The sequence below is a fragment of the Hoplias malabaricus genome, chromosome 4, assembly GCF_029633855.1.
Source record: "Hoplias malabaricus isolate fHopMal1 chromosome 4, fHopMal1.hap1, whole genome shotgun sequence".
NCBI lineage: Eukaryota > Metazoa > Chordata > Actinopteri > Characiformes > Erythrinidae > Hoplias > Hoplias malabaricus.
In genome coordinates, this window is record NC_089803.1 from 16,712,720 (window position 1) to 16,729,666 (window position 16,947).

The 16,947-nt window shown below is 42.9% G+C and overlaps 1 protein-coding gene across 1 annotated transcript in view; it reads right to left on the minus strand.

Moving 5' to 3' along the window:
- ctnna1 (catenin (cadherin-associated protein), alpha 1) overlaps positions 1 to 16,947 on the minus strand; it is a 124,514-nt gene that overhangs the window by 30,963 nt on the left and 76,604 nt on the right. The window contains exons 10-14 of the mRNA XM_066667815.1: positions 14,878 to 14,970; positions 14,350 to 14,506; positions 11,112 to 11,312; positions 7,697 to 7,848; positions 1,915 to 2,025 (exon numbers count right to left, since the gene is read on the minus strand). Of these exons, the coding sequence (XP_066523912.1) occupies positions 1,915 to 2,025; positions 7,697 to 7,848; positions 11,112 to 11,312; positions 14,350 to 14,506; positions 14,878 to 14,970 (714 nt within the window). The remainder of the gene's footprint in view (positions 1 to 1,914; positions 2,026 to 7,696; positions 7,849 to 11,111; positions 11,313 to 14,349; positions 14,507 to 14,877; positions 14,971 to 16,947) is intronic.

Consider the following 16,947-nt stretch of genomic DNA (forward strand, 5'->3'; position numbering starts at 1 on the left):
AAAACCACTTCACAAGGTTCCACCTGAGCTGATGTAAAATTAAATGTCTTTGAAGACTGTTCATCTGACACAGTAGGAGAAAAAGAGACCAAGTATTTTCCGGGTCAAGAGTAAACAGAAAATTCACTGCTTTTGGACCAACTGAGGAGTCAAGCGCAATTTAACTTCACGTTTGACTCCACTCCCTCAGCCATACCTGTGCCAGACAAATTAGCATTAGTCAGTGAAATGTGTTCAAAGGAAACAGAAGCTGCTCTAACAACATCCCTGAGAGAGGGTGGGTTTCCTTTCAAATTTCACTGTAACGTGAAAGTGACATAACCACAGCGTACCATCGAATATAACACTGTGGCTCTGGAGGAGGGAGAACACATTAAAAAAAAACAATATACTATCAAAAATATGTCCTTATGCTGTATTCGTGTCAGGATGCATTTTCATAAGCATTACCAAGGCAACAGAGGATACAGAGTTGGAGAAACAGAGTAGAGGATCTTATTTTTTTTGGATTGCTGTGGAGCTTGTGGCAACATTAGCCAGAGAGACACAAAGAGACCGACAGGCAGTAAGAGACAGAGAGCGAGAGGCTGACAAGAAATCATTACAAAATCCCAATGCACTGCTCTTTGACTAGTCCTGTCCTCTGACAAAGCATTTAATACATACTATCTGCCAAAGGGTCTCTTATGTTCACAATGGCTCCACAAATTGCTCCTGATGAATTTTATCATTAAATGCTGAAAAAATATAACCCATTCTGGCTGATTTCTCCTTCAACACAATGACAAAAGTGGGATAACTTCAAACAGCTGGGAGAGGAAACAGGGTTCGTTTTTTCCTATCTTCCTTATGTAAGATCCCATAGGGATTAACAACAAATAAAACTATGACCTAGGCCTCACCATCCTGCATAATTGAACACCTATTTGAATAGCTATAAATAATCAGAAGCTAGAGATAGAGGAGGAAGGGAGAGAAAAAAAAACAGCTCTGACACCCCTGAGCCTGGTGCAGAATCACTGCTCGTCCTTCCTTTGGCCACATTTGGCAGGTACTAAACTCTGAATTCCAGCTGACTCCCCACAAAACAAGCAGTTGTGGAGATGCTCTGACCCAAGCATTATGACCATCACAAACGGACCCTTGTGAAAGTGGCTCTGATTTATCCCACCCCTCCACAAGTGCCAATGTAATCAGATATAGTTAGAAGTAACTTCACTCGTCAGTGGTTTTAATCTTGAGGCTGATCAGTGCATTAAACAAGAAGCTTTATTTTGCCGTCACGTCTTCCATAGTGTTGAAGAAGAATAAGGAATATAATGTTTTACACGACTGATTTATTTTCTCTGCAAATCAGGGCCTTGAAGTACGTTTCTGGACCTAAATTTTATCACTGGTACATGACACCAATTAGCCAGCAGCTCAAGGGTCAGTAAATCACCAGTGGGTGCAGAAATACAAGTGGAGACTGCAGAAATGAGACCCCTACTGTGTACGGTTTTAAATATAACGGCTGATTTTAAAGAACTAATGTATGCCTTGTCCACAGAGTAATGAATAACCTTATGAATCTGTTCTGTTAAAATCTAAGCTGAAGAGTGTGCTGCTCTGTGCAACAACTTCATTGTCTGTTTTGTGGGATAGTGCCTGAAAAGTGTTGTACACACATCTGTTGTGTTTCTGCGAGTGCACTAATTCACAAGGGGTTCTGTTTACGGCGCTGTTTACAACTTGTCCGTCATAGAGCAAGTTTTAAAGTCTCCTACATTCTGAATAATTTATCCAAACAAAAACGCCCATTTTTGTATTTAATTTTTCACCCATTGTTTACTGTTACTTTTTCTAAAGAACCCCTATGATTAGGGATTATTTGGGTGTACATCATCATCATTGTCCCGGAGGCTTCAGTCTCACCCGGGCGCTCTGTCCAGCGATGAGTTGGTCATCCTCCGTCTGCACGCTGGTCCTGCTGCGGACGTCGAGGTCTTCGGTGTCAAAGTCAGAGTCATCCAGCTCCTCTGGAGTCTGAAGAGGGGAAGGAAAGGGGGAGGGGAAAAGGGAGGAGAGACGTGTTAGCAAAGCGTCTGAACACCTTTAAATAACCCTGGCTGCTTATGATCTATGAGGAATGCTTAGGTCTCGCCAGCTCGATGGCAGCAGTAGATATATGTCCTCTCCCCCGGTGCTCGGGGTTGGGCAACTGTAAACTCCAAATGAATTTGTAAATCAAACGTAATGTGCTGCCTATGCATTTTAAGTGGGGAGTATGGGAAGTATGAGCTAGTGCGAGAGGCCATACTGGGAATAAAACGTTTCAATCAGACTCCCATCTGTCGCTGATCTCAGAGAGAGAGAGAAAATGGAGAGAGTAAATAAAGGGTAAGGAAAGAAAAAAGCAAGCAAAAAGAAAAGGATAAAGAGAATTAAAATAGACAATATAATACAGACAAGAGAGGAGGAGAGACACAGCAAGAGGGAAATAGCATTAGAACAACTAAATGAAGGGAGAGAGGGGGAGAGAGAGAGAGAGAGAGAGAGAGAGAGAGAAAGAAAGGAATGATCAGGGCTGTTCTGAAGTGAGGCGGCCACCTTATCCCTTCACCCAGCTTCACTCGTTCCCCCCTCCCTCTCTCCAATCCCTGCAGTGAATGCCAAGTATGGAGCTCATAACTCCACTCCCCTATTAGTATGCACTCTCAACCAGAGGTAGCCTCGACTCGCTTTGCACAAGGAAATGGAGGAGAAAGAAGAACGAGGGATGGTGGGGGGAGAGGAGGCGGGGAAAAAAAAAAAAAAAAAAATCCCTGACTGACTGACAAGAAAATATATTTCAACTTGATATGGGAGAGGAGAGATACGGGCAGATAAGGATGTATTATCCCGTCGGTGCTGCGAGTCATGCTTATTCAAGTGTCTATAGCATCCATTTAGGACGAGATTCTGACAGGCTTGAGATTCAGCCATGCTGAGAATAGAAACCAGCAGGCCGGTCTGAGGACAGATAAAGCGCACCGCACAACAGTAGCGGCCACTCGGGGCGGGCAGCGCGGTGACGTTGCGCCGAGTATCAATGACAATCCACCGCAGGACAAGGTAGCTGCATGTGTTTTCATGAATACATTTACTATCTCTGGAGAGGAGCCCGAGAGGAAGTGGGGTTATCAGTGAGCCAGATAAAGCCCTGCACACCTCGCGCCTATTACAAATGACCTCCTGTTCTGTTGTGTGCAGGTCGAGACAAATCACAGAAGACTCTGAAAACACACAAGCCATACACAACACGTATCCGAAGTTTGGAATCAGTAATCTTATTAAAAATAAAAGGATAACGCACGTATTTTCAGGCTTGCTGCAGTTTTCAAATCAGGGTTTCAGTTCTGTTTTCACTACTAATATAAACCTCAAAATCACAGCCCCTTCGGTTTATAAACTACCTCAGAAAAAGCCCAGTCATTTCAACACAGACCCAAACTAGGGTCGGACGATATGTTTCTAAAAGCCATGACATCACAGTCAAACATAAACCTCTTGTCTTTTTTAACTATCAATTTTATTTACTGACGGCAGCACCCTGTAGTGAATATTTAATACATTGATATTTAATTATCGTCCAGGCCCAGCCCAACCCCCTTCCTGAACAGTACTGATTATTCTGAGTTCTGATCCCTGACAGTGACGTCAGCTACAGCTTATGAAAGGTGCTCAAGAGGTAGACACTGTATTAAATCCTACTCATGAATTAGGTTTACATTATTTAACGCAGTAGACTAAAACTTAAACCGGACCTCTGAAAGCTTTCAAATTGTTTGGGAGCTACAAGTTAAGGAGTCCATTTCATTGTTTCTATAAGATATTTAGCCTTTCAGCCGTGGGGATTCCTCCCAAATAAAACCATAGCTGGGCCTCCACTGTCCTGCATTAGTGAACACAGACATCAAACACTGTGCATCATGACCGGGTCTAGGGAGACATTCATTCATTTATACATTCATTTTTATAACAGTTTTAACAACCTTAACAGCCTGGCTGGACATACAGGAACACACACTGGACAGGGCTCTACGGAGTTATGCTGTTTGTCAATTAATAATCGAAGCTGGATATAGTTTCACATGCGAAAGTATTAACATTTAGTTCTGGATATTTAATTCAGCTACTGACAGGTGTTCGGCTGCACGCACGCAGATGGCAGATGTCCTATGAAATAAGACGCTCAGAAGTTGCTGCACATGAGCCTAAGCTCAACCTACTCAATGTGCCACGCTTTGGTGAGAGGCGAATACGAAATGGAGCTCCACTGGTCACTGAAGTGACATATGATCCAACACCAATAAGCGGAATTCTTCGTGGGTGAACGTAAATGAAACCTTCTAACGTCTAGTGTAGAGCTTTATCAGAGCTACACATGCAGTAGAATTTGTAGTAGAATTTATCAACAGCAGTGCCTCTTGTTCATGGCAAATGCATCGTGTCAACAAACTGGGCCAGGAGTGGACGGTCATTTGAATAAGCAGCGTGTGCGCTGTGTGTGCTGGAGGCGTTTTGCGGGGGATGGCGAGGTGGGCTCGGGCTGTCCCCAGGCTGCGAGGGCCCCTCTCCGGCTGTTGAGGCGCTGTGCCTCGGCAGGACCATTAGTGCCAGAGACATCCCCGGCGGCGGCCCGACGCAGTGCCTGTCAAACACCGGGAGACGTCCGAGGCTCCACTTACAGAGGTTAAAGAGTCTGTCCATCTCCAGCAGCCTAAGCCACAACACTTGTCTGTTCGGATTGAGGAGCTTCAGCCTGGTGGGCCTGGAAATGGCCGCCAGAGCCGCTGCTCTGATGGGACTGTTAATCCGGCTGATAGACCGCTACTCATGGCCTGTCCACTCGAGGGAGAGAGGTGGACAAGGTTCGCTGAGCTCAGAGAGACGAGGAAGGCCTGAGTGAACCCAAACGCAAACTAAAGAGCAAGAACTTTTTCGCTTTTTTCTCCGTTTTCATGGTGTGTAACATTAATTTGTCGTATTGCTGTATCATGTTACTTATAGATGGGACTGACTAAATTAAGGAGTGCGTTAACCGCATGAAAGTAAACGCAGATCGAAGATGCTACAGAACTAAACTCGAGTTACAAATGAGTTTCTATGGTGATTCAAACAATGCATAAAAACATAAGACGGGTTAAATTTCAAAACAATAACACGTTCCGGCTTCCGAACATAAACAAACTAGAGAACAGTGTATCCCCACCGTCACATACGTTGCTCTTGTTCACGACTGCAGATTACAGCAAACAGTAAAACAGTCAAATGTCCCGTTCTGAAAGAGTTCAGTCAAAAATAAAGCAAAAATGATTTTGAAATTTGTACACACTGGAGACAGTTCTCCTGTCGTTTCCGTTCTTCCTACAGACGTTATAATAGTGTCTGACGTGAATATAAAGACAGGCAGTAAGAATATCTAAGGTCAGCACAGGAACGGTCCAGCTTTATTCGTTTTGTACGCTGGATTAAGAGGGACAATTTGTGGATTAACTTGCCGAGTGTTGAATGTGGGAAAGTTAAACTTCATTCTAAGCCTTTAGAAAATTGTATTGTGCTGAGTGTGAAAAGGGAGAGGGAACCATGCTGCCCTGTAGGTTGTGACATTTTGGTGGTGAACACTTCAATAGCGTAAAACTTAGTCTCATCTTAATAAAGAAAAAAAAAAGGAATTTCTGCAACAATGTGTCTGAAAGCTGTGAAAGCCAGAAGAGATCTGAGCCCCGTAAGGTACTTTAGCATTAATGGAAACAATGTCAATTTACAGCCATGGTCCCCTCACAGCTGGCATAGTAGAGTCAGACCGCCTCAGGGCCTCACCTTAACTGCTTGATCAATCTGGATAACAGTGGAACCGGTTAGCGAACAAATCAAATACATTACTAAGGGTTTCTACCCTGTATGATGTCTGGATATTTAAAAAAAAAAAACTAATTAAGCTTCCATTCTTGAAATCAATTTCTTATTATAACAAATACAGCATCATTTTACCCCCATCTAATTTGCCGCTTATTAAATTCAAACCTCCTATTATTAATGAGAACCCAGGTACTATTTGCCTGTGTAATTTAGCCAGGAACAAACTACTCACTGTACATTCTCTCAACTCCATTGACCATAAAGGAACCTTTGGAGCTCTAAAATTACAAACTGCAGTCCATCTGTTGCTCTGGATGCTGACCCAGTTTTCAGTACTCAGGACCCCCTCAGGTATGATGTGGGTGGTGGATCATCCTCAGTGCTGCAGTGACACTGACGTGGTAGTGGTCGTGGATTAAACACAGCAGTGTTGCTAGAGTTTTTAAATCCCTCAGTGTCACTGCTGGACTGAGAGTAGTCCACCAACCACAAACATCCTATGTCCACTGATGAAGGGCTAGAGGACGACCAGATGAGCTACATAAGTCACATCTTTTTTTTCCCCCCCATTCCCCAAACAGTCTCTTTCACAAGCCAATTACTCCAAAGGGTGTGCAGTTATCTTTATGATTAAATGAATGCTAATTTCTCCAGAAACTATGAAAGATGAAATTTGCCTCAATTAACAGGCTTTAACCCAGCAGCTCCCTGTCACTGCGTGAGGTGATCCAGGGTCACGCCGATTCCCATAACGATGGGCTGGGAATGCTGAGTGCCCACTGTAGAACCATCAGTGAATGCCCAAGTTGAGACGAGCTTATTAGGAAGCAGCCATCTGCTCGTCTTATGCCCCATACGCAGGCAAGAAGCCATTAACCCCAAAACACGCAAAGGTTATTTAATAATAATAATGATAATAATAAGAAGCGCAAGGCAAATCTTTTCCTTTAGGTTGTCACTTGTCTGAAACTCATAACTGCTGGCTTCCAAGATGCACAGGCTCCTCTCTGATGCAATTTTACAATTCAACGTTAGCGAGAATGGTATTTTTTCTGCTTAATGTAGCAGAACTACTGCATTACTGTAATTGACCTAACCCTAACAAATGAACAGGTCCATGCTTTTATTTACTAACATTTCTTCAGAGGAGTCCTGGTGCTGAAGCGTTCGTCTCGCAAATATTATTGTTTTCCCTTATTACTGGTTAATGGCTTCCTCTACTCAATAGAGCATGGTGATGTATTTAAAACTTGTAACAAATCCAGGCAAAAACTCACTATTTTTCGACAGAAATGTTGACAAAGAAAATGAACTAATGACTTATAGGTGTGTGAGACCAGGTGGAAACTAAAACAAGCAGTATTTTTGTAGTCCTTAGACTAAGACTTAAAGCAGGGGCCATGTAAGCTACTGTTTTGAGAAAGGCGTGCAAAGATTTAGTTTCTGTTCTGAAGTTATAAGTGGGCTGCCCACATTTCCTTGAGCACACTGCCGTTCTTATAGAAGAGAAACAGGACATTCTGAAACTGTGGCGGTAACAGGACAAATTGTTCTAGTTTGGTATTTTATTTCTTTTTTAAGGCCTTAAGACTTTCCCCAAAATATATTTTAAAAATCCACGAAGGGCTGTTGCAAATCAATTGTAGATTCAGTACAAATGCAGGCAACTATAGAGTCACTGGTTACGGATAGTTAATAACATGGTCATTTTGGTACATCTTTAAACATCTTGGATAAAAGGACAGGGACAAGACTGTAAAAGAGCATTAAATAAACAGTAATACTATATCATCATTGCAAAGTTTCTCCTCACCCGGATCATGAGCACAGCCTTCCTGATGTCTCTCACACCATCGTACACCAAGCGTGAGGCGTCAATGAACTCATTCTCATCCACGGGCAGGGAGGGGTTAGCGCTGAGAGCCTCCACTGCTGCCTCCACTTGCTCCGTAAAACGAGGCATCACTGCACAGACCAAACAAAAAAGAAAAAGACGTGTTAAATTAGCATTACTCCACTGAAACCAAAACTCCACCACTTACAAGTCAGAGGGCTTCAGATTGACTTCATTTCAATTCCCCCACCCCACCTATAATTACAGCTCAATTCAGATACTTTCATTCAATTACCACTCCCCACCCCCCAAAACCACAAGGACGAGAAAAGAAGCTCCACAAAAATCCATGGGCTGAATTTGCTTTAATGAACAATTTTTATTCACACTCTCTGAATTGGCCACAGTGAGACAGCACTAACCCAACCCCATGATTCACTGAGGGCTGGTCGGCTGCTGGAGTTTAATGAGCACTTGGGGCAAACTTTTAATCAGCTACCTCTTAGAGCCAAGAATAGCAGATGAAAGTACTCTTAAGGCTGTCTGTTAAATAAATCAGTTAAGAGACAGGTGGCAACAAACATACACACACAGACTAGTATTACGCATACTCAAAGTGGACAGCTTCAACAGAGAACCACCGAGAAAGCCTACAGGGTGCTAAACATTACCACAGCACTGCTTATACTTTAATATGCAAGAGATGTGACTCCCCTCCTTTAATCCTCCTCCAATGCACTAGATGAGGTCAGAGAGTATAGGGCCCATGGCTCCCAACACTGGACACAGAGTGGAAATCTAGCCACAACAGAGGCCAATTTCATCCAGACAGGCTCCCAGAGGGAGCAATGAATAAGGTTTTTATTTATTTATTTTTAAAAACAGTGAAATGAACAAACAGATTGCCTGTTTAATAATAAATACGATTTTGGGTGGTGATTACAAAAAGCTTTTATGGTTGAACAGGGTTTCTGCTATTTGCTCATCTATTGCCTTTCTCTTACATACATATACAGGAAAGAGACAGAGAGAGAGAGAGAGAGAGAGAGAGAGAGAGAGAGAGAGAGAGAGAAAGAGGAGAGAGATTTTTCCTTTGTATTTTGTTATTGTTGTAATGCTTTGGCAAAATTGTTCTAATTACAGTCATGCCAATAAAGCTATTTGAATCTGAGAGAGAGAGAGAGAGAGAGAGAGAGAGAGAGAGAGAGAGAGAGAGAGAGACAGTGACAGAGAGACAGACAGACAGACACAGGGGAAATGTACTTGCACGAGGTGATTTGAGACAAACCGTCCCCTAGTTTTCAAAATGAGCAGCTCAATTTATTCTGATCTATAGCAGTTTGCTTAAGCATTTTAGGAAGCAGGAGCCAACCAATTCTTTCATAGCTCCCCATGCACAAGGTAATAGACCCTCCCTCTGGAGTTAAATGCACTGTTACATTAACATTCAGCCTCATTCACAATTTACAACTATACCAACTGCCAGAGAGAGAGAGAGAGGGAGGGAGAGAGAGCGCATGAGAGTAAGAGGGAGAGAGGGAGAGGGAGAGAGAGAGAGAGAGAGAGAGATAGAGTGAGCGATGAGTAGAAAGGAAAATGTTGGCCTCTGCATCAAAATCAGGTTTGAGGCCAGGCTGCAGGCTCTGGGGGGAAATGAGGTTTCAAAGTTGTTAAGGCAGCCTTCAGTGCCACGACGCATGCAAGTCTTTTTCGCTTTCTTCCCTCCGCCCCCTCCCTAATCAGGCCCAGCTGTTTAGTCTAGAACATGCTATTCCTCCAGACACAGCACACTGTCTTCCCATCACTGAAGGCTCTGACGGCATGTGCAAATATTACACATTTCTAAGCAATAATTGCTCATTTATTCAATTCTCACTTTATAATTGGAACCAAGGAAAGGTCCAAGAAATAGATTGAAATCATCTCTACAGCTGCGACAGCTGCCGTATGGGCCAATACATCTACTCATGTTTATAGACCTTGAAAATAAGAGCTAGTTTTGTGTTTCCTTTCTGTTCCCACCCATAAAACAAGGCCAGAGACATGAAGATAAGAAAACAAGGATATACAAAGCTGACTGGCAATTGGAAAATAACCACTCGATTGCAGTGAACATTTTACACTAATTATTATCGCAAATGACTCCATTCAACTTGACACAATGTGATTATTTGTCAATCCGAGGCGCACTGACATTCATTCATTCATTCATTCATTTCAGTGTGGGAGAAGCAGCTGGTAACACAGAACAAACACAGCTGACGCCATCTACCATTACACAACAGGGGCGCCTAAATCCAGACGTATACAAACTACATTAACACGTCCAAGAGAGATTGGTGACACAGTGGAGAGCCAGAGTAAGGCTTGCTTCATGGGACATTTTAGCCCATCAACAGTGAAAACATTGGTGACGTAGAGGAGATTCAAACTGCAGTACAGTTACAAACTCTATTGGACGTGTTGCTGCTGTAATCCCACATGGTTGTTTTCATACAAGAGCTGTTGCCAGCACTAAAGGTTATAAAACAAACTGGATGGGAAATAAATTATAACACTTGCTTGCCTCAGGTTGGGAAAACAGCCTTTCTTTGAAGCTACACTATTGACAAAGCGCTTGTAAAATATCTATTAAAAAGCTTTGCCAATAGAATGGGTCACTATGCCAAAGGTTACAGTCTTGGCTTTAAGGATATATCCCCCCCGTACCATTAAGTTTTTTGGAGAACAACATTTTCTGGAGTGATGGAACATCATTTAACACTTCTCTGAGTGGCTGGGTGTGATGTTTGCGATCTAGAACTAATTGTCCAACATCCGTACCTGACCTCACTTAAAAATCTTATGGCTGAACGTAAACCGTGCCTCAGAGATGCTCCAAAATCTATTTTAAGGCTTTCTCAAAAGAGCGGAATCTGAACGTTAATAACGCCCATTTCAACAAACCAAGGGACGAGCAGCATTTATGAATTTTCAGATGAACTAATCCATATTTAGGATCTGTATGAACAGGTTGTTTAATATGGACAGGCTAATAATGATTTCTAAGTTATACTTTATGATCTGATCACCACATTTCAAATGCTCAGCACTGTGGCTAATGTTGTTTATAATAAATTAATTGTCAGTGTTATAAAGCTCTCTCAGGCATTACAGAAAGTGCACTCCATTTTTCGGTTGGAGACTCGAACGCTGAACGGACTGTGCCAGAACACCAGTTCACAAGCTCTGCACTACAAGGTTACACTTTTCTGCTTACAAATCAAGACAATTGTGAATTATGCCGCATATAAATAACGCTGCGATTTGGAAACTGCACTCTTTCAAACTGTAATTTAAAACTGTAATATAAAAACAATCATTCAGCCGTGCTTGTGGATGCTGAGAACTCTACCTGTTTTAGTCAGGAGTTTAGTGGCTTCCAGAACTTTCTCAGTGTAGACTCCAGGCTCATAGTTGTCCATTTCGGATGTGACCACGTGAACCACGCGAGCCGCGCGGCCTCGAATGGCACCGGCAGTGCGGTCCAGTCCGTCCACGTCCTTCTCCTGCAGGGCGATCACGCACTTGTTCACATCCTCCAGGATGTGGTTTTCTGAAACAAACAACCAAACAAATTAGTCAGACAAACGAGCAGAGGAGTCTTAAAATGACCTAATCCACACAGAAAGGACGCGCCAGCGTGACGACCCGAACGGGGTGAGCTGAGGCGGGAAATCCTCATTCTTCATGCTGCGTTTGCACCAAGCCTGGCTTAAGACCGATAATAGGAATCACGAGGGCGGCTGTAACAGCGACTAAAAAACACCAAAGACAAACGCACCAAAAGGCTTATTAATGGCAGCCTGTAAAATGCAAATCGACACAAAGCGCAGAGTTGTCCTTGGATGGAGGTGAGGGACGTCACTCCATTCAGTGCTCCTTGAGGCCAGAGTCTGACAAGCAGCTCGTATGTCTTCACACACGTGACAGGATGTCAATGCCACAACACCATGCTGAGACTCGAGTGCTTTTGTCTGGTCAGAAAGGGGCTAATCAAGCGCTCGGTACAAGGCTGGCGCATTCAGATCATCTTTAAGGAGCTGAGTAGACACTGGCGAAATCATTATTCAGAGCAGAGTAAAAATATACCAGGAAACTCCATCTAGCTAATGGTTCTTAAAAGCCCCTTCTCTTCTATGGCTGGAGATGTCAGGGAACTAGAGTGCTCTATTGTTGAAGCTCGGCATGTCGGTTAGGAGCAGTTTAAAAAAGGGGATCACAAAATCCATTTCTACTGGAGTAGGAAGAGGGCACGTAAAAAAAAAAAAGAATAATAATAAAAAATGGCGAGACGCAGCCAATGGTTCAAACGCTTTACATGTCAGACGCATGTCGAGGAGTCTCGATTACGGCTCCCGAGACCAGATCCGGTGCAGTATCACCAGGGAGCTAAGTTGAGTGGAATAAGTAGATCTATAGAGAGAAAAACATCTCTCTCTCATTCTGGTTAAGCATTGCTTCACACACAATTCTTCATGTACTCTCACTAGGAGAGCTAATAGCCATTTTAAAGGGCTGCTCTACCTTACTACATAAGAATATACTGTACGAGTGTTTTACAAAGTCATATTTGGGTGGGATTAGCTTTAACTAGGGACATGCCATAGTCAGTGTTTACAGACAAAGTCCTCGGGCTAGTGAAATAAACCTTGAAGTGATACAACTCGGCAAAGCAGAGCTTGATTTTCAAAATTCATGTAACCTCAGGGGGCCGCATGGTGGTGCAGCGGGTAGTGTCGCGGTCACACAGCTCCAGGGACCTGGAGGTTGTGGGTTCAAGTTTGGTGTGTTCTCCCCGTGTCTGCTCCTGTTTCCTCCCGTGGTTCAAAAACACACATTGGTAGGTGGGTTGGCGACTCAAGTGTCTGTTGGTGTGAGTGAATGTGTGAGTGTGTGCCGCCCTGTGAAGGACTGGCGCCCCCTCCCTTGCAGCCAGTGATTCCGTGTAGGCTCCGGACCAACCGCAACCGTGAACTGGATAAGCGCTTACAGACAACGAATGAATGAATGTAACCTCTGGTTCAAAAGAACACCAACGCAACGTGCAGTAGTTTTGTAGAGCCCAACATACTGGGAGAATAGAATAAAATATCTTTAAAGTACCTATTTCAAGGCAATGCCTTTTCTGCTTTGTTAATCAGCAGAATGAGCCCAGTTTACTATCCTAAAACATTAACTGAAGTTAGTGGTTTGCTGCTTTAATCTCAACACGGGCTCAATGAGGTTACTGTGAGGAATTGCCTAGATAATTTATCTCAAATGAGTGGCCAGACAAATCCCTATAAATTTTTCCACTTTTTTACTCAGTAATCTTATTTCTCCGCACTCCTTGTGTCCATTCTACTCCATTCAACCTCATCAAGCATGGGCACAATGCTAGGATTGGAGAGACCCAGAAGAGGTATAGACTTGTTTCACAGTTTCTGGGTTGGAGGGCTCCAGATGCCTAAATTAATAAATACACTGAAACACTGATTTTGGTCATTTTTGAACAGGGCAATGTTGTGACTAAAATAAACTAACATAAATGTGCCCCCTTTAACATAAAGACTGTCAATTCCGTTTTTGTTGTGGTATCAAAAATCTCATTACATGTACTTATGGATTAGGGGTGGGTGATATAATATTGCACACAAAATGTATCTCAGCACATTTATCGTACGCACTCAGATCTACACCTCTGATAACTGTCAATAAATTAACAATGGACAAAAATGAAACCAGTGGTGAAGCTTTAATTCAAAAAAGCGCTATTAAGACCATGACTAGTTTGAGCTTCTCATTGGTTATCACTTTAATTTTGCCAATCAGCAGCCAGACTTAGCTGTCCATCATTTAGTGCTGCAGCCAATGGAGTCACAGTCCCCCCCTACAGGGGGGTTGGTTTGTGGCTACGATTTAAAAAAAAAAAAAAAAAAAAAAAAAAAAAAAAACAAACAGGTAAGAGCTTAGGAAAAAATAAAAATAAATAAATAAAATCATATTTTTTTGTCTTAAAGAAACTGCATTTAAATTTTTCCCTCAACACAACTGTGACAATAAAACTGACAGTTTTAGAATCAAACTCATTCTTTATACAAAAAATTCACATTAGATTAACAATTATAATATTTGTTTGTGAAGACCCCATTTGTTTACTTTGTTATAAGAAAAAAAATTAAGCAGCAGCTTGGATGCAGGCAGTTTCTTAATTTCGCCCAGCCCTACTTTGTATTACAGATTTCAGGACTGTCTGCTGGCAAATTTTATATATATATATACACACACACACACAGCGCCCACCGCTGATATGGACTGATTTGAATATGTACATATCGAAATTTTGAATTAGATATGCATCGCCCACAACATCACTAAGCATATGTAGACATGTTTCAATGTGAAGATGGCATTTTGAATGACAAATATGTATGTAAACATGCATTAAAAAAATTAAATAAAAAAATGTCAGTTTTCAGTTTCAGTATTCAGTTGTATAGAGCTCCTGCCAGGGCATCACAGTCAGACAGCAGTACTGCTTGGAAACACAAGTTAGCAATGACCCGATGTTTACTAACAGCAGACTAATCATTAGGTTCCTGTGGGCTTACCGGACACGGAGAGAAAGTCGTCGATGGAAGTGATGTCGTCGACAGCATCAGTGAGCACGCGCACTTGTTTCTCCCACTGTTCTTTAAAGACGTCCATATTATCCTGCGCCACCTTGCTGTTGGGCTTGGCAGCGAGGGCAAGGGCAGCGTTAATCACCTGAAATTACCAGTTTAGAGCAATTACCTTGTTGTTAGGACAAAACAAGCAACAAAAACAAAAGAAAGGGGGGGAAAAAGACCCACTTAAATTTGCATAGCATAATTATCAGTGGGGCCTTTTCTTTTATCATTATTATGCTGTTGTTGTTGGTCTTATTGTTCTCCATATATAAAACAGAGTAATTCGTTGTTAACCATTATAGAGCAGCTGCAATTAATCGTGGCTTGTTTTTAGCGGAGAGCCCCATTTGTCGAGATCAAAGCAGGAGGATGAATGGGAGTAATTAGAGTGAAGATGAAAAAGATGTCACAGGCCGCCGCAGAGGGGGCAACGGGTGGAGGGGGCGTGAGGAGGGGGGCATCATGTACCTGAGGGCAGAGGGCATCCAGCTGGGAAGCGGCCATGCGGACCAGCTTCACGCCCTCCTCATTATTGGAGATGGAGCATGCCAAGTTAGCCACCTAAAACAAAGAGACACACAAATTACTGAACAGTCATAGCCTTGAGTATCACAGCTTAGAAAGGGTCAAGACTCTCACATGGAGATACACACACACACATCCACCCACACCAAGTGCATCTCTTTCCATGGGTTTGTGAAATGTAAGACACACAGAGATTTGATAAAACGACACAGCGGGCAAAAAGATAAGAACCACTCATGACATTGGACAAAATGATTTACAGTATACAATAAAGTATTTAACAACCACAAGCTTTCTGGTTCCCAGTTTAAAGGTTATTGTCTGTTATAGCTTATTACGTGATATCAGAATTATATCTTATCCACCAAAAAGAACAAATATATATTGTCATACAAATGTTGGCCATATCATCCAGCCCTAGGTTTAATACCTGTCCCTCTCTCCACCCACCTCTGCACTATTCCTCTCAAGAGCCCCACCCTAGAAGTCGAGGCGATTAGATCCTTAGGTCTGAGATGTAAGAAACCCGAGCCGTCTGAAACCCTGGCCGTCTCTTTCTGAAAACGGTTGTCTTTGGAACACTGCACTTTCAAAGAGGAAACGCTCAGCTATGATTTTTACTGCTTATTTCGCACATGACATGTCTTCCAGCAAATAAACAACACCACACGGAGATGTTAACAAGGTAAAACACTTGATTTTCACTGGAGGGGGTCTTTAAGAGGAGTCCCCTCCTGGTGATTAAATCACTGGTCTGCCACTATTACCCTGGCAAAGTGTGAGAAGCAAATATCACTTTCCAAAAGGCGACGGCCCGCTAGCTTCAGGAACGCTGAGGCAAGCAGGAGCTGTTCCTGCTGCCAGCGTTTACAGTCAGAGAGTAAATTCTCACACTGACCAACAAATCAGCCCTGCAAATGTGTGATATTCCCAGAACAAAAATGATCTGCATTTGCCAATGCAAAGTTATTTATGACCTTACATTTGCATCAGTGATGGGTCTTTTTCACAACCATCAGCTGTAGGTACGAGAGGACTGCATTTATTACAAGGAATCTTCAAACCGAGAACAGGATTTGTTTTTTTTAAAGGGAAGGCGTTATGAAACATAATTACTCGTTCAGTGCAGTACACACTCATTTGAGGATCTGGAGCCCACCAACTCACTCACTGCAATTTTGTGCCATTCCCGATGTGAAGTGCAGAGATTTAAAGATCGTCCCTCCCCTTCATCCGAGTCCCTCCAATCACAGCGCTGGTCCCATCTTTACAAACACAACCAACTTGAGGAAATAAGACTACAGATGAGATCGAGAACGAAGGAATGAGTATCCAAAGCTACTGCTGCTTAATGCTGGGCTATCGCAGTGAACTGAGCTGAGGCCGCTCAGAACAGAGAATGGGGGGTAGAATGCTGCTGTGGTGATGTAAATGCCCCCTTACAGCAGTGTCTAATAATCGTCTGGTCTTAGGCTCGCCAGTGACTGGGACAGAAATGTACTCATTACTTCTCTCCCTGTATAAATTATGCTTAAAAAACAAAAAAAGAGCAGTTTTCCAGTGGCTTGCTGTAGCACAACACAACTACGCAGTGCTCTCACACACCTGGCTCAATGCACAGGGCTGGAAAACTAGCTGACGAGGTGAGTCAGGTGTGTGGGAGAAGGGCTAACGCTAACCTGCGCTTTCATTGCTTTCGACAAATAGAAATATGGATGACTTCACTTGACCACATGACGAGACTGCTCTTGACAGTCCATTTGCCATTCTACAGAAATGAAGTAAAGCTGGATTCGGCTTCACGCTGCCACTGATATGAAATGAACAATGAAGTTCTTCGGCTGCGATACGACAAACCCAACACACCCTGGAATCCTTGAGCTTGATCCATCCTTGCACCCTGTTGCACAGAGAGAGAGATTTTCTGTGTGAATTCTGAAGTTTTGAAGGTTCAACCTCGGTCTTGCTGAAGTTTGTAGTGGTAATGAGAATAAGCAAATGAACTTAACCCGA